General features: G+C 38.5%; 1 protein-coding gene across 1 annotated transcript in view; it reads right to left on the bottom strand.

The window, feature by feature from the left end:
* The window catches only part of LOC108668429 (triple functional domain protein), a 105,034-nt gene extending 88,768 nt beyond the window's left edge, over positions 1–16,266 (bottom strand). Inside the window, exons 1-22 of the mRNA XM_047885322.1 lie at positions 16,146–16,266; positions 14,563–14,755; positions 14,017–14,209; positions 13,265–13,423; positions 12,495–12,649; positions 11,505–11,622; positions 11,006–11,128; positions 10,049–10,171; positions 9,517–9,624; positions 9,185–9,268; positions 8,716–8,847; positions 8,304–8,399; positions 7,355–7,387; positions 6,483–6,594; positions 6,127–6,314; positions 4,436–4,558; positions 3,032–3,223; positions 2,843–2,880; positions 2,216–2,384; positions 1,517–1,738; positions 538–748; positions 42–319 (exon numbers count right to left, since the gene is read on the bottom strand). Of these exons, the coding sequence (XP_047741278.1) occupies positions 42–319; positions 538–748; positions 1,517–1,738; positions 2,216–2,384; positions 2,843–2,880; positions 3,032–3,223; positions 4,436–4,558; positions 6,127–6,314; positions 6,483–6,594; positions 7,355–7,387; positions 8,304–8,399; positions 8,716–8,847; positions 9,185–9,268; positions 9,517–9,624; positions 10,049–10,171; positions 11,006–11,128; positions 11,505–11,622; positions 12,495–12,649; positions 13,265–13,423; positions 14,017–14,209; positions 14,563–14,755; positions 16,146–16,203 (3,108 nt within the window). The 5' untranslated portion in view covers positions 16,204–16,266. The remainder of the gene's footprint in view (positions 1–41; positions 320–537; positions 749–1,516; positions 1,739–2,215; positions 2,385–2,842; positions 2,881–3,031; positions 3,224–4,435; positions 4,559–6,126; positions 6,315–6,482; positions 6,595–7,354; positions 7,388–8,303; positions 8,400–8,715; positions 8,848–9,184; positions 9,269–9,516; positions 9,625–10,048; positions 10,172–11,005; positions 11,129–11,504; positions 11,623–12,494; positions 12,650–13,264; positions 13,424–14,016; positions 14,210–14,562; positions 14,756–16,145) is intronic.
* Positions 16,267–22,641: the final 6,375 nt, after the last annotated feature.

The raw sequence follows: 22,641 nt of genomic DNA, 5'->3' as shown, positions 1-22,641 counted from the left end.
TATATAATACATAACAATATAATATATAACAATATAAGCACCTGCTCAAGCTTGTTCTGCTTCTCGAGAGCGACGGCATCAAGCCTGAGCTGGGCGGCGTGCAGCAGCTCCACGAGCGTCGAGACCTTGTCGCTGCCGCCCACCGATGAGGACGGCAACCCGTCCCTTGTCGTCCGCCGTCCACCACTGCTGATGGTGGTGGCGGTGACCGTGTTACCGCCGCCACCTCCACCGCCAACGCTGCTACCGCCGCTGCTGCCGCCATCGCCGCCACCGCCGCTGCAGTAGCTGTGCCGGCTGCTCGAGTCCGGCCCGCAAACTGCGACAAATACGATTTTTAAAGAAAACAAAATAGGGGAAAAAATTTCTTCAATTTCTTGTTTTTACCGAAAAATGACAGCGGTAATTATAGTTATTAATTATTGGTATTGCTTTTATTGTTGATATTATTCATATTAGAAAATACAATTTCACATTGAATTTTCATATTAATAATAAAATTTGCCATTAAAAGCTTTATATTAAAATTGATCGTACCAGGACCGCCGCTGCCACTGGAGTCTTCTCCGCCGCTGTTGGTGGGAGTGTCGCTCCCGCCACTGCCGCCACTGGCGATGCTGGCGGTGATGGTGGCGGGACCACCACCACAACTGATGGTGGCGGCGGTGGTGGTGTCATCACCAGCCTCATCATCCTCACCATCGCTGCTATCATCACACTCAAGCTCCAGGCCTGATGTCTTCAGTAGCTGCAACGTAACATATTTCCATACATTATAATGTTTCAAAAATACTTCGAAATATTATTTTATTTATTGATTGCTTCAGAAATTCTTTTAAAAAGTTTAAAAATATATTTTATTTATTGTCTATTGTTAAAAAAAATGTTTTTATGTATTTTTCCAGATTAGGTGAGATATAAATGTTCGTGTGGGATATGCATGGTTTAATGTTGAAATTTTGGTTCCAAATTCGATGTTCAACATAGAAAAATGCATTTTGTGCCCAACCTGCATAAGTTATATTAATGTTGACATTTTCGTTTGTGTCAAAACATTTTACGCACAACATAAAAAATGTGCATTTGAGCATCATAAGCACACAATTTAATTAATGTCGACAATGTAATTTGAATCACGTCGACACATTAGTTTATGTTGACATTTATCCTCATGTTAACGCATTTGACGCTCAACATATAAAGTGTACATATTTGAGCATCATATGCACAATTTTATTTTATGTCGACAATTTAATTTGGTTCTTGTGGACACATTAGTTAGTTTATTTTGACATTTATCTTCATGTCAACACATTTGACACTGAACATAAAAAATGTGCATTTGAGCATTATATGCACAATTTTATTTATATTCGACAATGTAATTTGGTTCTTGTCGACACATTTAGTTTATGTTGACACTTCATGTTAACACATTTGACGCTCAACATGAAAAAATGAGAAAAAAATACACAGAATACATTTTACATGAGAAAAAATGTATTGTCAACAGCACCTGCATGATCTCGTGCCCTCGTCTGAGAGCCTGCAGCGCCTCCTGCTGCACAGCCGCCATGTTCTCGTTGTGCAGCAGCAGCAGCTGCTCAGCTTCGTGCTGCTGCAGTCCATCCAACACATCTGCAGCAGCAGCAGCTGCACCGCTGCCGCTGCTGCTGCTGCTGTTGCCGCCGCTGCACACCGCAGCGTCGCGCGTCCATTCCTCCACAGACTCCAGCACCTGCACGGAGGATTAATGGATTACTGGGGGTACAGGGATTAATTAATGGGGGTAACGGGATTACTGTATTACTATGGATAAAGGTATCAATGATGGGAGATTAATGGATTACTGGGGGTACAGGGATTAATGGGGGTAAAGGGATTACTGTATTACTATGGATAAAGGGATCAATGATGAGAGATTAATGGATTACAGGGGGTACAGGGATTAATGGGGGTAAAGGGATTAATGGGGGTAAAGGGATTACTGTGGATAAAGAGATTAATGATGGGGGATTAATGCATTACAGGGGGTAAAGGGATTAATGGGGTTACAGGATTAACTGGAGGTCAGAAAATTCCGGGAGACGAGTGATTAATGGTCTTATAGAAGATAGTGGGCAGATTAAGTGATTAGGAGATAACGGGTGAATTAAGGGACCGTTAACTGGCAATGGATTAAACAGTACACACTAATGGGTTAATTAGCACCCACCTGATGAGCATGCCGCTGGAAGAGCCTGAGCTGGTGCAGGAGATCCAGCTTTATCCTGCGGGCGGTCCAGACGTTCTGGATGGCGACCTGTTCTTTGGCGAGCCTGTCCAGCGCCTCCTCCACCCCTGCCACTGAGCCGCACCCGCTGTCCTCCGTTACACCCATCGCTCTGAGGGGCAACATTATTAGCAGGTATATAATATTAACAGGTAAAGATTAATAATATTAAATTAAAATAATAAATCCTCCACCCCTGCCACTGAAGTCCGAACCGCACCCGCTGTCTTCCGTTACACCCATTGCTCTGAGGGCAACATTACTATGATAGTAACGAGTCAACATTGATACAATCATCGCTCTGAGGGGCAATTGATGTTAATACAGGGAGTGAAGTAAAAGAAATTTTAGCAAATATGAATATTCAACGAGAAGAGCAATCCATCGCGTCGTCATTAAAGTTCTCATAAAAGCCTAACAATTGAGTGCTAGAAAAACATGAGCAAACTAGGCAGGGAATGACCAAACCGTTCAAAACTTTTGTACATAGAACATTGCTTTCAAAAATAGTTACGAGTTCGTCCTAACTCTGTCAAGATGTTGAAGGATACCTAAGCTGCTGCAGGATACCTAAGCTGCTGCAGGATACCTAAGCTGCTGACCTCGGCCTCATGGTTATAACAAAAATAATTAGCGTGACCTCGGCCTTATGGTTATAACAAAAATAATTAGCGTGACCTCGGCCTTATGGTTATAACAAAAATAATTAGCGTGACCTCGGCCTCATGGTTATAACACTCATATAAATGAAAGCATCACCTCGGCCTCATGGTTATAAAAGAAGACGGCGAGTTGGAGGAGCTGGCGACGTTGGTGCACCCTGGCGACGAAGGAGCTGATGTGGCTGTCGAGCTGCTGGGCCACGTTGTAGATCTCCTGCGGGTTACACTCCCCAGTGTGGGCCAGCTCCTCCGCCGCCTGCAGCAGCTTCTCCGCGTTGGTGTACGTGTTCTGTATGACATTACGGTGATTAATTACATTAATTATATTAATTTGAAATAAACATTGAAATAACCACACGAGATTACAAAGCATTTAGGTTGCCGGTTAAACGTCAAATAAATGTAGCAGCTTCTCCGCGTTTGTGTACATGTTCTGTATGACATTACGATGGACTTGGGTTTAAAGTTCAACGTGAAATAAACATTGAAATAATCACACAAGATTACAATGCATTTAGGGTGCCAGTTAAACGTCAAATGAATGGTGAAATAATTTCACGGCATTGTGGTGTTTAGCACCAAAATTGCAACTGGAAATAATTAGTTAGCGTGCGTGTTCTGTATGACATCATGGTGGACTTAGGTTGAAGGTTTAACTTGTAATAAACATTGAAATAATCACACGAGATTACAAAGCATTTAAGTAAACATCAAATAAATGGTAAAATTTCACGCGATTATGATGTTTAGGACAAAAGTTAAAATTGAAATAAATAGTTAGCTTGCGTGTTCAGTATGACATTATGGACTTAGGTTGATGGTTCAACTTGAAATAAACATTGAAATATTTTCACAAGATTACAAAGCATTTAGGTTGTCGGTTATATCTTAATTATAATAATAAATGTTAAAATAATTTCATGCAATTATGGTGTTTAGGAGCAAAAGTTCAAATGTAAATAAAGTTTTGCGCGCGTATTCTGTATGAAATTATGGAGAAACTTAGGTTGAAGGTTCAACGTGAAATAAATACTACATATTGTCTTAATTACGATAAATGTTAAGAGTTCAACCTGAAATAAAGGTTTACATAACTTTAATCAAAAAGTATGGTTCTACTTGATATAAACGTTGAAAATTTTCAATTAATAATACAGTTCACACAGAGTATAGGTTTAAATAATTTCACCCAAATATTACGTTTAAAAAATAGCGTTTTAAATAATTCTATTAAATAGTACGCGGTCCTGCGTTGAATTTGCATTTGTTCACATGCTATGAACTAACGGAAAATTAATGCTAATTAACATAATGAGAGCATTGCAGTTCTTGTGCTGGTCACGATATGGTAGTGCTTTTGTGTCAGCATACGTTGGTGCTATAGATAGTCTTGGTGCTAGTGTTTGTCAAGATAGTGCTATTGTGCCAGCGTACGTTGGTGCTAGTACTAGTGCTGGTGTTAGTGGACATGTTCACGCTAATGTTCATGCTGATGTCCCACCTGCGCGACCATCTCGAAGTGCTCGTGGCTCTTCTGGTACATGCGCGCCTTGGCAAGGCAGCGGCCCACGCCGGGGTTCTTGCAGAGGAAGACTTCGCCGTGCGTCGCCAGCCAGTCCATTACCTGCACAGTCCATTAATATCCATTATCTGCACTACAGTCCAGGCCATTACCTGCACTACAGTCCAGGCCATTACCTGCACAGTCCATTAAGGGGACCTTATCGGTCAAAATCTATTTTCTATATTTATGGAAGGATCGTCTCCAAACTTGGTATACATATGTATAAAAGAATTCTAAGACTATTTTGTTTGTGTAAAATATTCGAAAAATTGAAAGAAAACGTGAAATTCATAGAAAACGGCCAAAAAAGGGGGTACTCAAAAAAAGTTTTAACTGTTGCAAATCACATGCTACAACATCGAGACACGTGTCATTCGATGCGTAAAGACCATATCTAGCGATTCTCGGGCCACTTTTTCAATTTTTTTCTTGGTTCTCTTTTTATGACGATTTTTCTGAAAAAAATAATTTTTCGAAATATACCAATATTTCCCCCCCCCCTTTTCAAAATATTTTCAAAACTATAACGAAATCTAAAAAAGTGGCCCGACAATCTCTAGATATTTTAAAAGCGGATCGAATGGTGTATATCTCATCGCTGTAGTGTGAATGTAGTGGTGTATATCTCATCACAAGAAGTGTGAATGTTCAGGACAGCGCAACAAAGTCCCGGGCGCCTTAAAATCGGCATTCAAGATGGCAGGGATGCGAGACTTGACGTTACAGGAGCTCAAGTTCTGTCAAGGATGGTGCGAGCGACGGCGCGAGACCCACCCCGTACGACTGCAGCAAGGTTACTGGATCTGTGTGTCTGTAGACTAGCTATTTATAGTGCACTACGGGAATTATTCCCCATGTTATATATGAAAGAACTCCCCCAACCCCCTCCCTTGCGGGATCTGTCCTGAAAGCATAAATCAACGTACAGAGATGGTTTTGGTACCGTTGGATAGCTCAGAATGTCAGCTTTAAGATGAGACTAAAAACCGGAAAAGCCAAATCTGTCGATTTTGGACCGATAAGGTCCTCTTAATATCCAATATCTCCACTACAGTCCAGGCCATTACCTGCACTACAGTCTGGCCATTACCTGCACTACAGTCCATTACTTGCACACATAAATTTCTTGTATGCTATCTTCATCACTGCGAACAGTGAACATCAGCAGTCCACGTGTTACGCACCTGTTTGGCATCCTCGTATCCTACGTGTCATGCCACGTATCCTACGTATGCCGTGTATCCCACATGCCACATATCCTACGTGTCATGCCACGTATCCTACATATGCCGCGTATCCCACATGCCACGTATCTCGTGTGTCACGGCACGTATCCTACGTATCACGCACCTGCTTGACATCCTCCTGGAAGAGCCTGAGTGCCAGGCGCTGGTGCAGCTGGTGCTTCTTGTCAGTCCAGCGCTGCTCGACGGCGCGGTGGTGCGCCAGTATCTCGTGTATCACGGCACGTATCCTACGTATCACGCACCTGCTTGACGTCCTCCTGGAAGAGCCTGAGTGCCAGGCGCTGGTGCAGCTGGTGCTTCTTGTCAGTCCAGCGCTGCTCTACGGCGCGGTGGTGCGCCAGTATCTCGTGTATCACGGCACGTATCCTACGTATCACGCACCTGCTTGACGTCCTCCTGGAAGAGTCTGAGTGCCAGGCGCTGGTGCAGCTGGTGCTTCTTGTCAGTCCAGCGCTGCTCCACGGCGCGGTGGTGCGCCAGTATCTCGTGTATCACGGCCAACACGTGAGACGCGCCCTCGCTGTAGTCGCTCGCAGGGCTCCCCACAGCCACGCCGCCCTTCCCTTTACCTGTCAATATTTTGTTTGTGATTATACTTAATTATAAAAAGATGAATGATAAAAAACGGTCTTTTAATTTGATTTTCTTGCAAATAATCCATGCTTAATAATGATTTCTAAATAAAGTAAGCCTCATAATAGCTAGTTATGAGCAGCATAATTAGAGCAAATGCCCACCAGGCTGCGGGGTGGAGCTCGTTGACGTGGACGCTGAGGAAGACCCTGAGCCGCTGCCAGGCTGGGGCTGTTGCTGAGACCCTCTGTAGACCACCTTACCGTCCGGGGTCACCTGCCATAGTGATAAACTTGTCAAATGTTAACCTTATACTAAAATATGATGACGAGCTTGTCAAATATTAACCATATACTAAATATGATGACGAGCTTGTCATATGTTAACGTTATACTAAATATGAAGACGAGCTTGTCAAATGTTAACGTGGTACTAAATATGAAGACGAGCTTGTCAAATGTTAACGTGGTACTAAATATGATGACGAGCTTGTCAAATGTTAACGTTGTGAAAAAATGGTCGAAGGAATCTACCGTAGCGTCGGGGTAAATTGTCATGGGGACAATCTTGTAAACTGATTACGTTATGTAATAATTAAAAATAGTGACATGCTTGTCTAACGTCAACGTTAGGCTTACAATGGCGACTTGCTTGTCTAATGTTAACCTTATTAAAAAATAATTGGTGTCAAGCTCGTAAACACCACAGGAGGTTCATTCAAACTCCTAAAATAACCAACAGAAAAATTATTCAACTTGAAAGCATTAAGTAATATAGAATTTTCTTGATATTCATGTATAAATTGCGAGGGCTAGTGAACAGTTTTTCTAGAATTTATACACAATACTGGCAATAAAAGCTATATATATTCATGAAGAGATAAATATGTAACCTCAATAAGTACTTACACAGATAAATGAGGAGCAGGAAAAAATGAATCACTTCTCTTTCTAGTCAAAATTGCCTGGACTGAAATGCAGAAATTTATTTCATAAATAATTAAATTCCAATATTTTTTTATTGTTTTGTATCTTACCGAATAAGCTGATGGCTTGCCACGAGGTTTCTTCTGAAAAATTTTAAAAATCAAAATTATTAAGAGAAACAAGAGGCACAGATGGGAAAAAATTAACAGCATTAATGAAGGTACAAATGTTTATGAGTAAATACACATGAATAACTTTACATATCTGGATTTTTATACAGAACAAAGGAGCCGAAGACTTTGGCACTATCACCCATCGGAATTTTTGAGATGCCACATCGAAAATTTATAAATTTTTTTCTCATATTATCGCCTGTATTTGTATTGTTATCTGTTATCAGGTAATAATAATAGTAATAATGCTTGTTATCTGTTTTCAGGTAACACTTTTCATGACAATATCCAAAATATCATGGCGATTTATATAGTTAAAATTTTATTGCTATCCACGATCAGATAACAACGATGAACAGTAAAACTGTCATGACGACACTGAGGTTTATCCTTTATTGCTATATGTTATCGGATAACACTGATTACATGACGCAAACTGTCGTGATTAAATGCCGATTTTTAAATAACATTCATATCAATTATCAGATAACATTGTTCACAACAACACGAAAAGTGTCGAGATGACCCATATTTTTTTCATTTATTTTAATGTAATATGAATTATTGGATATCACTGGTCACGGAATATTTTTATCATTTATTTTAATGTAATATGAGTTATTGTATATCACTGGTCACGGAATATTTTTATCATTTATTTTAATGTAATATAAAGTATTGGATAACACTGGTCACGAAATATTTTTATCATTTATTTCAATGTAAAATAAAGTGTTGTATAACACTGGTCACTGAATATTTTTATCATTTATTCTAATGTAATATAAAGCATTGGATAAAACTGGTCACGGAATATTTTTATCATTTATTTCAATGTAAAATAAAGTGTTGTATAACACTGGTCACAAATAGTAACATAACTCACGTGTTTGGCGCGCAGTGGCGTGTCACGCCGCAGCTGGCTGCATATCTGGACCAGGTGATCCAGCTGGTACAGCAGCTTCTTGCTGGTGCTGTGCACCTGCACGGTATGGGGTACATTATGGTACAGCTGGTGCTGTGCACCTGCACGGTATGGGGAACATTACGGTACAGCTGGTGCTGTGCACCTGCACGGTATATTATACATTATGGTACAGCTGGTGCTGTGCACCTGCACGGTATGGGGAACATTACGGTACAGCTGGTGATGTGCACCTGCACGGTATATTATACATTATGGTACAGCTGGTGCTGTGCACCTGCACGGTATGTGGTACATTATGGTACAGCTGGTGCTGTGCACCTGCACGGTATGTGGTACATTATGGTACAGCTGNCAGCTGCTGGGGTCTCACCTCAGTGTACGCCTGACACATGGTCTCATACAGCTGCTGGTGCAGATGTATGTTGGTTTCAAGTGTGCGGATGTCGTTGCTGAGACCCGACACAGAACAAGACTCCAGCCAGCCCGACACCGACTCAATGTACTGTCGGGGCAGAACAACCATGAGGACTCAAGAGGTAGAATTGAGATAGAACAGAGGTAGAACATAGTTAGAATTGAGGTAGAACAGAGGTAGAACATAGTTAGAATTGAGGTAGAACAGAGGTAGAACATAGTTAGAACAGAGTTAAACCATATTTCTTTACTTGATAGATTGGTAGTTCAAAAGATTCATCCATAAATAAGCCACAATTTGGAAGAAATCACCTAGTTAATAGACAAAAAAGTATTGTAGTTTGAAAGCATAAATTCACAATTTTCCCTCAAAACTATAAAGACTGCGTCGATGATTGAAGGTAAATATTTGTCTTGACCCGCACCTGTTCAGCCTTCTGATGGAACATGACGCTGAGAGCCAACACTGAAGACCGTTCATCAAGACCAGCAGCAAACTCCTTCCACACCTGCCATACAGAAATACATAAGCATTACTAAAGTGAATAAGAGTCCCTACTTAAATTGAGTAACTTAGTCCTTATTTAAACCTAAATTTTAACTTCAACTCCTATTTACTTTTATTTATATGAACTTAATAATTGTGCTTTATGTGCCAGTAAAAATTGTGGGAGTAAACCAACGTATATTAAAATTTTCCCTGTACCATGGCATACAATATGCAAAATTGGAATGTTTATTTGACTGTAATGCTCACCTGATCAAGTTTAGTGGCCAGCGTTGCTATGTGTTGGGCAGCGTAGTGGTTAGACTCGATGAGGTGATGTGCAACACTTAGGATCTTGTTCAGATTCAGGTACACTTTCTGCACAAAATCATGAACACTTAAAACAAATCAAGCAATCAGAAAAATAAGTTATTGATAATTTGGGTACCTACATAAGGCTAATCGTGATAATTGCCTGCAAGGCGGTAATGCTTGCCGGAAGGTGGTAATACTTACATGAAAGGTGGTACTAATACCGGTAGTTGCTTGAAAGACGGTAATACTTGCCAGGCAGGCAGTAACACTTGCCTGGCAGGCGGTAATAATTACCTGCAAGGTGGCAATACTACCTAGCCAGGAAGGCGGCATTAGTTACCTGGCAGGCAGTAATCCTGGCCTGGCAGGCGGTATTAGTTACCTGGCAGGCAGTAATCCTGGCCTGGCAGGTGGTATTAGTTACCTGGCAGGCAGTAATCCTGGCCTGGCAGGCGGTATTAGTTACCAGGCAGGCGGTAATATTCACCTGACACGCGACAGTGAACTGCGAGTGTGACTCCTGGAGATGCTTGGCCATGTGGCAGGTGTGGCCGATCTCGACGTAGCTCACGAGGAATTCTTCTCTATTGTGGTAGAGCCAGTCAAACATCTGCGTCAGTGGGATAATTAATGCGTTGGTATTAATGTCGTTCGGACAATCAACACCTGCTAGAGAACAGTTATTCACCAAGCAAGTTATCAGTAATGCAATTGTAATTATTTGTAAGCCCAGCCAGTCTGAAGCATTGTGGTAGAGCCAGTCAAACATCTGCGTCAGTAGGATAATTAATGAGTTGGTATTAATGTCGTTCATCAGTAGGATAATTAATGATGAAAGTTGGCATTTATGTCGTTCAGACAATCAACACCTGCTAGAGAACAGTTATTCACCAAGCAAGTTATCAGTAATGCAATCGTAATTATTTGTAGGTAAGCACAGCCATTCCGATGCATTGGTGTGCCAGAAATTTGACACACAAAGCTTAAGAGATACAGCCGGTCAGGATTTTACATAAATATTTTTTCAATGGAGATTGAAATAGGTATATAATATAAGCTCAAAACCGCTCATAAACACTCCTTAGGGGAACAGTAAAATGAATATAATCGCACAAAAATTGTATTTCTGATGCAAGGAGAAGCAAATATGCATGAGCCAATTAGTAGCAATTAGACAAAACATGGACGATTGCGTTCTCACGATAAGTATTGTTCTATAGTGAACGTCATAACGTGTTACTTGAAGGGTTTTATGGAGACCAACTGTCTGTAGAGACTAGAGGCTGGACTCAGAAAACTTGTTTAAGTACAAGTAGCAGCCTAAGTACTACACGTATTGGCACATTTCTTGTCCGTCATTAATTGGTTAAGCTTGAAAAACCATCAGTGATTGACCTTAAAGAGTTACGAACTCTTAAACATTTATGACAGAACAGCCCCAAACCTTCTCGACGTCCTGCTCGAGCATCCTAAGCTGCAGGCACTGCTCGAGGCGATGTTTCTTGCTCATCCAGGACTGTTGCACGCGAGCCACGCACGTCTCCACGCTCGATAGGCTCCTCATGATCTGCAATATAAACGCAATTAGCATGGTGACTCTCAGGGGCAAGAAGAGAAATAATCTTACATTGACATCACATGAGTTTATAGGTCTGCAGAAGTCTGTGCTATAGAAGTCTGTGCTGCAGAGGTCTGCAGGAGTCTTAGTTATACAAAGAGAGAGCAACTCACACTGGGCACGCCGGCCTGCAGATCAGGCCAAATCTGCACGAGTCTTTCCTATACAATGTGGGCAACACTCACACTGGGCACGCAGGCCTGCATATCAGGCAAGGTCTGCAAGTTATTGCTATACAAAGAGAGTGCAACTCACACTGGGCACGCAGGCCTGCAGATCAGGCAAGGTCTGCAAGTTTTTGCTATACAAAGAGAGTGCAACTCACACTGGGCACGCAGGCCTGCAGATCAGGATTGGCCAGAATGAGAGACGATGAGCTGTCTCGGCCCGAGTAGCCACTATCGTAGCCGCCACTGCTGCTGACACTCTCATCGCACTGCAGCCTGTTCAATACAATCAATAGTTATTCAATATATGATGAATTATGTGACTCCAAGTATGCCTGCATAGAAAAAACTTCTTTGAATCTCGTAATATTGAGCGTGATTATTTTAAATTCATCATTTGAATGGCTACTTGTCGAAGATGAAGAGGAAGTGACCACTTCAATGTTTTGAAAAAAATCAGTTTTTCAAAAAATTATTTAGACTTCAATAAGAAACAAATCAGGCTGAATGATTTTCTACTTGAATTTTCTTCAAAGATATTTCTTGCAGACTCCACAATAACAGGCAAACTTATTCATCACACAAACTCTGCAAAATATCAACATCTATAAAAATTTTGTTCATGTGACAGCTCATCACACACAACAACATAAGAAAGGACCACTGGATATTATGGACTACAAAAGCTGAGCTGTAATAGGTCTTATAACAAAATTTTTAGGACTCTAATTGATAGCTTTAATTTTACTTTCTTAAACATATCCTGTTCTTAGACAATAGGAATATTTAGAATTGGTGTGCGCACCTACTGCATGTCAAACCTAAAGACCTGTTGAAGCTATAGACTGGTCATACACGATGACTTCCTTGATTTATTCAAATATATCTTCAAGATATTAAAGATAGAGATAAAATATCATAAAAATATTTTGTCCTAAGATAATACAAATATTTAGAATTGGAGTGCGTGGCGACCTCAGGTCAGACTCTAGACCAGGCATTCATTTATTCAAATACTACATTAAATACAGATTTACCTTTGCAAAACCAAATACCCTTTCAATACAAATTTACCTCTGTAAAACCGAATAACCTTTCAATACAAATTTACCGCTTCAAAACCGAATAAGCTTTCAATGCAGACTTACCTCTGCAAAAGCCTATGTCCCATAGTGTGGAGGTCCCGAATGGCAGGACTAGTGAGCCGCAGCTGCAGCTGCTTGTGTTTCTCCACGGCTGCCTTGGCTAAACTAACATCTTCTGCCAGGTCCGTGTTGACCACCTCATGCCGCACACTCTCCAGCTGCTCAGAGAAATTTATTACTATATTTAATTAATTAATTAATTATAATTATTATAATTAATTAATTATTTAACATTATAATTAATTAATGAATTAATTATAATGTTAATGCCAATAAGGGGTTCATAATTGAAACGAATTTTAAAAAGAGAATGGTTTATGTAAACATATACACTTTTTGAAGCTTGCTGATGTGTTGTTTTCCCTTTGGTCCAAATAATGAATCTAATTATTTTTTACATTTTTTATTTCTAAACAATATGGGGTAAAAACTCGTAAAAACACTTGAAAAGTCAGGCTCTCCTAAATCAAACTTCAGAAAGCAAGAAATAATTAATAAGTAAAATGTTTGAAGCAAGAAATTAACAATAACTAAAAGGTTTGAAGCCATTTGCTCTCAAATACCTAATACGGTAAGCTAAGAAAATATAAATTTCATGAGGAAAAATCATACATGAGGACTTTTTTAACCAGAAATAAATTTAAAATGAGAAAACTCTTACAAATGACAAAAATAAGTCACAATCTCAAAAACAAAGTGAAAAACTATGGTATTATTGGTTTACTTTGATATCTTAAAAAAATGAACCAATGTTGATCATGAAAATCACAAACCTGATCCAAGGTGCTGTTTGAACAGGCAGTAAACTCTTCAATGGCCAGCCTTAGTTCAATCCATGTGTTGTGATCATAAGGCAGTGAGCCATCAAAATCAACAGTCAGCTGAGTGGGATCAACGCTTTTGCACAGAGCACCAACTGACATCAATGAGGTCTGAAAAAATATATTTCATGTTGACACAAAAATCTTTACAATATAAGGACAGGCTGTAAAATCTTGACTAATATTTTACTTTTTAAAAACAAGTGCCAGTGGCAGTATTCAAATATGTTCAATTGCAATTCACCAATAAATATGAAGGTAAGATATTTTGAAATAGAAAACAGTTTTACCTAAAGACTATTCTTGTACAGTATTTTTTGAAAAAATTAATCTATTCAATGAATAATACGATGAAAAAATTGCCGAGAAAGAATTGCATAGTTCATGATATATTAATTCACATTTACTAATCAATGTTGAATATGAAATACATTATCCAACTGTATAATAAAGTAATGAATAATACTATAAGTTCTATATATTAAGTCACTTAATATAGGTACCTATATACCAGTACATTAGGTATTTATATATATATATATATATATTAAGTAAAAATAAACTGACAAGCAATACTGATTAGCCCAATTTTTAATTCAATGTTTTAGGAAGTTATATTCAGTTGACAAATGACATTAACACAAGATAAGAATGTAATATTTCAGTAAGATTTGTTCAGTAAATGAGTGAAAATCAGTGCTTACCTCAAATTTATATTTCTGGCTGCCAATGCTAGTGCGCTGTTTTTGCCAGAAGTTGTCAGGTTTGATGATGTAAACAATGTGTACAGTGTGGGCAAAAGTGAGGTGCAGTTCCTTCAGCACAGGCTTCACAGTGCCCCAGGTGCTCCCTCGCATGTCAACTATCACAGTGAAGCCAAGCTCGCATACTTCTTCACTGTTACATCAAATTAAATTAAGACAATGAAATCAACTTTAAAACTGCATTTATAACATTCAAAATTATGATTAGATAATATACAAAAGTACAAAAAGAATGACTTGGCTTGTGTTAGGTAGCAAGAAAATTCAAGTAGGAAATTACAAAGCATTCCTGTATCATAAAAATATTTCATTTGAGTAGGTACTTCTTTTCTTTATATAACCTCATATAATAAGTTGGAAAAATGGCATTCAGTTGAGGTTGGACCGTTGGAGGTACCAAAAAAGTTTTGGACAAGTATATCATACATTTCATTGATAGTCTACAAATTCTGTTATTATTACTTTCTATGAAAATTGATGTTTCACCTGGGAATTCTAGTGAGGTAATGCAAGAGTGGACGGTAGTCTGTGTGCTTTAACTTCTCTCTTTTATCACACGCAGGGAACGTAAGAAGCGGTCCACCTCGCGGGTCTCTACCCCCAGACAAGAAAGCAACTTTTTCATGGAGTATGGCCATCACATCCACTGCACGCAAGCTCTCCACACGCTTTCCGCAACCTGTATGAAAAACAAACATATAATTAAATGTCTATGGCATCATGTATATTTACTTCTTTCATGGATATAATGTTAGTCCAAATCATATTGTCAGGGGGGTTAAATTTTTAAAGAAACTATTTTAAACTTGATTGAGAATATATGTAGTTTCTTGTTTCAAGTCCCAGAAGGATTACTAGAATTTGAAACAAGAACCAACACAAGGGACCACAGCTATAAACTAAGAAAACTGCAGTGCAACTCATCCATGCAACAACACTTCTTCTTGCTTTGAGTCACCGACATGTGCAACAGCCTCCCTGAAGATATTGTTGATGCACAAGTATGAATGCGTTCAAGACAAGGCTATGCAGGAGCATATGCTTAGTCTTGACAAGCTCATATCCTATCATCCTATGACCTATGGAACAACTAAAATCTAGAAACAATATCAAACCTACTGTCTGTTGAAAAGATTTGATTGAAAGGCCAGTCTAGTCAAGAAAAGTACAAGAATTGGCTACAGGCCTATCATGGCATATTCTTCAATGCCAAAGATACTATATTATACATTTGTCATAACATCATAAACATTAATGTGCTTTGTAGTTTGTATGTGTGGGCTAAATTTGCTTTGTAGTAAAGCAAGTTGAGAATTTCACTACTTGTTGCTAAAATCATTCAATTTGAAAATAAGTTATTTAAATGGCAGTTTTTATAGATATAAAATAATAAGTGTTTTTAAATGGCAGGCAGAAACTATTGTTTTGCAGTAATTTTCAAAAATCTAAGGTGGATATACCTAGGTAGGCTGTTTTCCTTTTCACTGAATAAATTGGGATAAACCATGACATGAAAAGGGGTAAAATTTACCAGATACAAAGGTTTTCTATGTCTGATTCACTGGTGGTTCCTGCCAAACTTTCCACTTGGGCAAAAAACAATTGTAATTCTCTAAAGTCATGTATGAAAAAATTAGGCCATTTTTCTTATTTTTCACAAAAGAAATCAGAAAATTATCATAGAAACTGATCAAATTTGCCAGATTTGAACTGATTTTTGTCTTATCCACAGTTAGTTTGTGCCCAATTTTCCAGTTAGGGAAACTTGAAGCCCAAGCCCAATTCCATACATAGATGAAATACACTAATACAGCAAATAGGCCATCCTGAATCCTGATTCCTAAATATATGCCAACTGGCCAAGGCTAATGCGTTTCTATTTTTAGATACTAGATAACTCTGGGTAAAATATCCATTAATATTAATTCGACCTGGCAGTTCTTCTTGTTTATAGTTTGAAGTTGATTCTTGTTGACTCGGTAAATAAATAACACCACTATAAATGAATACATATACACCTAAATTCGAGGCATTTTAGCAACAATTCATGTTTGTTTCCTTGTTCATACCGGATTTAAATCCTTCTGGTGTTTCTGGGTCTGATGAATCATCGCTGTGATAATCCATTTCGTCATATTTTTAGCAATAATTAGAAACAGCGAGCGAAATGACAACACCCCACCATCTTCAAACGTCTTCCGCAACTGAAGAGCTTGTGTTTGTTGACATCAATGGCTCCAGAGTTCACAATGGGAACTTTTTAAAGCATTCTAGCTCAAATACGTAATTTTATCCATAATAATATTGATCTTTGAATGTAAGCGCAAAAAATTTTTTATCGTCCGTATCTGGAAATTTTTTCACGGATATTATTTGAATTGGAGCCAACATATATATATTTAAATAAGCATGGATAGCATGTTTTAAATTTTGCTCCGATACATCTAGCGCATTAGGCAAACTATATAATCTAATGAAAATAAATTGAGCTAATTTCTTAGCAGCGAGAACTCAATTTCAATCATTGACTGGATTCTGGAACAGTCTTTAAATTGTTCAAAGGCTTTTCTATCAACTGCATCTGCTGCATGAGGAAAATCCGTCAATTAGGCATGATAAAGTCAGACTCAAATATTGAGTCCAGTCAGTGGTTCATTGAATTCGGTAGAGTTTGCGTCGAATCGGCGTACGTAAGACGATTTAATTGCAAAAGAAGTGGTGTGCATGAACTAATTTAATTTTTGGGAATCGGTTCATTTATAATTTCCTAAATTAATCGTGATTTGAATCAATTATGTATGATAATCAGATAATGCTGATATGATTGATAGCCATGAATAATACTGGTCAACAAATAGGACTCAAAAATGAACTCGAGTTGAGAGGCTTGAGACTTGAGAAAGAGTCGAATCAAAAACTCTCTGCTCTGCCTCTATTTAGTCTGTTATTTTATTAAATATTAATAATTAATAAAGCTGATGCTGTATCTACCTATTAGATTCATACAGCATCAGCTTTAATAATTTACTATGGTTTTATAATTTTATTGTCTTCACTCTTCAGCATTGAATTTGCTTAGCTAGCCTATTTAGCCTACCTTGCACTTGCAGAAAATTATTACCGTCAAATGGGGTAATAACTAATAAGAGATGGTTTTGAGCATTTTTTTGCTAAAAACTTCTCCATGAAACATATCATCAACAAGTATGGGCTCTTCGCTCTTGGTCTTGTTAAGGGCTTTGCAAGGGCTATTGTAGTAAGTTAGTATGGAATATTAGAAACCTAGCACGTCTTGGGCAAACTTACGGCCCAGACTCATGGCTGGTCTCATGACCAATCTCCAATTAGGCTACTTGGCGAGCCGCGACTGAATTTTTTGAGCCGTGGTTTTATGGATTTGCCAGCCGTGATTCCATTTCTACGAGCCTTTCACCGAGCCGTGAATTCCATATCTCGGCCATGAAAAGCCATTTACGAGGTGCGAATGCGAATTTATTTACAAAGTTTATGCACGTGTCACCCCAAATCTCTAATTTTACCCTTAAACAGTCAAACGGCAACAATAAAATTTGTCTCTACTGTAAGTTCAGCACGTGTTAATATACAGTCTGACCGCTTTGACATGACCGCTCCGCAACTATGCGCGATCTTCAACAAACGTTTTGTTTATTTGTTTACATTACGATGTTTATGTTTTTTCTGCAAGATATTTTTGGCGGAAATGGTAAAGCAATGCGGATTGCGGAAGTTGAAAATTTTATGAAATGACATGTTTGCGAAGTGCAAACCACGATTTTTTAATCAAACAAAAATTTATGACATTCGAGCTGCGAGATTTCATACCTACTGAAATTATATGATATTAGAGCCACGATATTTCAGACAAAAATAGGACTTTTCCAGGCTAGGTAGTAAGGCATAGGCTATGGCAATTTCATTGTGGAATTATGGACAGGCCTAGGTAGGGTAAAGTCCGGTGGTAAACACATCATATTCCGACACCTTAAGGGGGAGGTATACCCTAAAATTTTTGGATTCGGCTTTTCTGGTATTTAGTATTGTCTTAGAAAGTTAGAGCTGACATTCTGCCCTATCCAATGATACCACTGCCGCACTGCGATCCCTCTACGTGAATTTTTACTTACATGACGGCATAGTGGCAAAGCAGAGAGTTTTTTAGACTCTCCCTCAAGTTCATTTTTGAGTCCTATATGTAGACCAGTAAAGTATCCTGGATACCAGCATTATCATACTTGAGAAATTGGTTTAAATCTTGAGTAAATGAGAGAATTAAAAATGAACTGATTCTAAAAAAGCTCTGGTTTGCCACTATGCATGACGGCTCTTCAAAGGGGGGCGGGTAAGGGAGTTCCTTCACTAATTACATACAAGTAATTAGCTGCTGAGCATTTTAAATATAATTTCTACTTGAGTTGTGCTGCAGCCATGGTCAGGAAGATGTGCCAGGTGCGCGGGAATTTATTTTGTCATTTAACGACCTGCGCGTTGCGCCGTACTACGTTGGTAAAAAAATGCGCCGTGCGCCGTACTTTAGAAAGCTAAAATAGTTTTACTATTTTAGTCAACAATATACGCGAGTATATTGACTACGCAAGTCGACAATAATAAAATATAAGACATGTCCGGCCAGTCCAGGTTACTTCTGACTCTTCCGGTTGTCCGCCTTGTCGGCTACGGAATGTACGGTAATTGTAAACTGCGGCTGTTATACATACGAAATGTAAACAGACGGTGTTCAGTGTTGCCATATGACTTTGCAGAAAATTTCTTCTAAAATAAAGATGGCCAGGATTGCGCGAACACGTGCGCGAAGATAATCAATTTTCATCACATTACGCCAACTGTGCACAGCAATACCTTGAAAAAAGTGAAAATGCACGGGAAAATTCACCGAAAACATACATCATCCTGAGTGTGGTGCTGCAGTTACATGCTTAGTCTCATCTTAAAGCTGACATTCTGAGCTTTTCAACGATACTACTGCGATAGCTGTGAGTGAATTTTAACGCACACAGCGGGGTTCTAATAGGGGGTGGGGGTGGATTTCCTTCAAAAAATAGATAGGACTTAATTCACTTGCTAAGACTACATATATTGGTGTATCTGGCATCAAAGCTCAGTTACCCTGCTTGCTTCATACGGAGACATGTTCTGCAAGACGCTGCTAGCTTCCTTGAGTGGAATTAGGCTACAGAAGCCTGTAGTTTGGTCTCTATGCTACATTGAGTGTCTATTTCAAGGCGCATGGAACTTTATTGCGCTGTCCTGAAAAGTTCAACTTTGTCACGGAAAAGCCTACTCCTCCTAGAGTTTTGAAGCTACAGCAATGAGACATATACCATTCTATTTGTAAAGACCATGCCTATCAATTAACGAAGCCCTTTTTTAGATTTGTGCATAGTTGGGATTCAAAATGGGGGGGAAGAGGGGGGAAAATGAGAAAAAATGGAAAAAATTTAAATGTGTGTAAAAAAAACTAAGGCAAAAATCAAAAATCTGACTTTGTTAATCAATTGGTATGGTCTTTACAAATGAAATGGTATGTGTCCCATCGCTGTAGCTTTAAAACTCTAGGAGGAGTAGGCTTTTCCGTAGTACCCCTTTTTTCCGTTTTCTATGAATTTCACGTTTTCTATGTATTTATTCGAAAAAATCACATAAACAAAATGTGATTCTTTTGCAGTTTTACACATATGTGTGAAGTTTCAGGAAGATCCGGTCGTAAACAAAAAAGTTTTTTTGGAGGGTATACCTCCCCCTTAAGGACGTAGCAAGAAATAAATGGCTATAAATAGATCACTGTATGCGCAACTCTAGTTCTGATTGGTTTATGTCACTCTCAAAACCCCACACTGTCCGCCAAAAATGATGAAACATCACAAACTGTTGCCATATTTATTTAAAAGCCTTTAGAATTAAAATCTACAAAATCGCTGAATTCTGACACTGTGTGTGACTAAATGCGGCATATTGTAAAACTAATTCTGACAGCTCTTCAAAATCGCAGATCATAATTCCGACACCCTGTGTTGGAATTCCAACATCCTGTGTGAGCAGCTGTGTTGGAATATGACAGTAAATGATACCCTGTGTCAGGCTGTGTGTTGGAATTAGTTTTAATGTGTCTAAAATTGTCTCTTAAAAGATTAAATCGATCATCTATTAATTTATTTACCACTTAAAATTAGCAAATGCAAGTATACTTAAAGGATTCCTAACATTATAGTAACATATTCACAGACTTATATAAAAGTCTCAAACCATAATATTCTTTCTAAACAAGCAGTTTAGTAAAGCACTATTTAGTAAAGCAAGGTCAACTATCAACTTTCATACGTGTTTTGATGTTCTCACTAGTTGACTTGAACATTTGCTCTGCGGATCTTAACATTTTCCCACTAGACCTAGTGTTTTGCAGAAATCTGATGCGCAATAGTATGTGACGTCACTATTTCAACCATCTACGCATGTGTGGAACTAAGACCAAGCTTAATATAAATGAAAAAGTTGAGGGGTATGGGAATTATCCAGTGTCAGAATATGGTGCGTTTACCGTTACCCTATGATCAAACTCATGATTACCCTATGGTCAAATTCAGTGATCAAACTCATTGAGGAGATTTCCTCAATGCCCCATTTTGTGAAAATCTCTGCCATTTTGTTTTGGATTGAGGTAGGTACCGGTATGCAAATTCCATCAATAAAGTTTGAAGCCAATGGTACCTGTCTGCAAGTTTTTTTAGCAACATTTTTGAATACAGTGAATATTATATTTACTACAAACCTTAGCAGAAGTAATTTTCCAAAATATAATATAAAATTTTTTCAATGATTTTTTGGAGCTGATGATGTATGATTTCTTAACTTGCTTTATGCTATATAGATGGTAAAAAAATTGAACTTTACACCACAATTTTTAGTTTTTCAACATTGTGATTAGTTTAGCTCAGTGGTTCCCAAACTTTTTCAGGCTGGCACCCCCTTTGGCTCCCTAGTGAATTTCTAGCGCCCCCCACAGACACAAATAAAATCATGCACCTCTTTCTATAAAATTTAGTATGCTGCAATTTTAAAAGATAATGGTTAAACACAAATGTGTACCTATTTTACAAATAAAACCCCTTTTAGTGAACCAATATGTTTTTTAAGCTGTTGTAACTGTTTCAGTACTAGAAACCTAGCACGTCTTGGGCAAACTTACGGCCCAGACTCATGGCTGGTCTCATGACCAATCTCCAAATTCAATCATCAAGTAATATCTCCCAAACTAATGAATGCAGCTCAATAAAACTTGGAACATGTATTCATCAGAACACAACGGTGATGTTTAGCATGCAAAAAAATTTTAAATATCACCTCCATTCGTGAGTTATATTGCGATGCAGGCCAAAATTCGCCGTGATCAAAGAATTTCTTCCAAACTACCAAACAGATTTGAACAAAATTTCAAATAAACATTTCTAACTACCAAATGGTGTTTTTAGATTCTAAAAAATTTCTTGATTTTACCTTCGTTTGCAAGTTCTTTTTTTCATTTCACCGTCATTCTTGATTTCACACTTCCTTATTCGCTTTTGTTTGCAAGTTATACAGATATAGGAGGAAAAACCGGTTTTTCTACCAGCTGGTTTAACTAAGAGCCGTTTACATATAGCCGTAAAACTCGCAAACAAAGGCGAATCGAAAAAATGTAACTCAGTACTCACTGCAGTGAGTGACAGAGAGCACATTTTCTCGTCGACAAAAACTTGAGGTCACGGATGGACAGACAGACAGACGGACATGGCAAGCACAATAGTGCATTTATTCCATAAATGAGAAAATGCGCTAAAATTTGTAATGAGCTAAACATCACCGTTGCTGAGGTTAGGTATTAAAATACTAAATTTTGTTCAAGTCTGTTCAGTACAGTAGTTTGGAAGAAATTTCTGGATTACTGCAAATTTAAGCACGTATTTGCTGCTTAAATCACGAATGACACTCGCGAACAAAGGCACAGTTGAAAAAATTTCACAAGCTAAACATCACTGTTTGGTAGTTAGGACTGTAAATTCTAAATTTTGTTCAAATCTGTTCAGTAGCTTGGAAGAAATTCTTTGATCACTGTGAATTTTGGCCCATATTTCCATATAACTATGGCAAAAACAATTGATGGCAAAATTTAAAAAATTTTCACAAGCTTTACATTACCGTTAGGTCCTAATGAATATGTGTACCAAGTTTCAAGTTAAGTTTATTAGTTTGAGAGATATTCCTTGATCGTTGAATTTGGAAATTGGTCGTGTGACCGGCCGCGAGTCCGGCCGTTAATTTGTCAGAAACATAAACCCAGGAGAGGTTAAAAAATATAGCTCGGTACTCACTGTAGTGGGTGACAGAGAGCGCATTTTCTCGTTGACGAAAACGTGAAGTCACAGGCGGACAGACAGACGGACAGACATGGCAAGCACAATAGTGCATTTTTTCCATAAATGAGAAAATGTGCTAAAAAGAGATCTAGGTAAAAAAACATTGCTGGGAGTCATGAGCTGCATGTGTAGTGTA

Source organism: Hyalella azteca, unplaced genomic scaffold (genome assembly GCF_000764305.2).
Source record: "Hyalella azteca isolate HAZT.00-mixed unplaced genomic scaffold, Hazt_2.0.2 contig17590, whole genome shotgun sequence".
Classification (NCBI taxonomy): domain Eukaryota; kingdom Metazoa; phylum Arthropoda; class Malacostraca; order Amphipoda; family Hyalellidae; genus Hyalella; species Hyalella azteca.
This window is presented reverse-complemented; position numbering and strand designations above follow the sequence as displayed.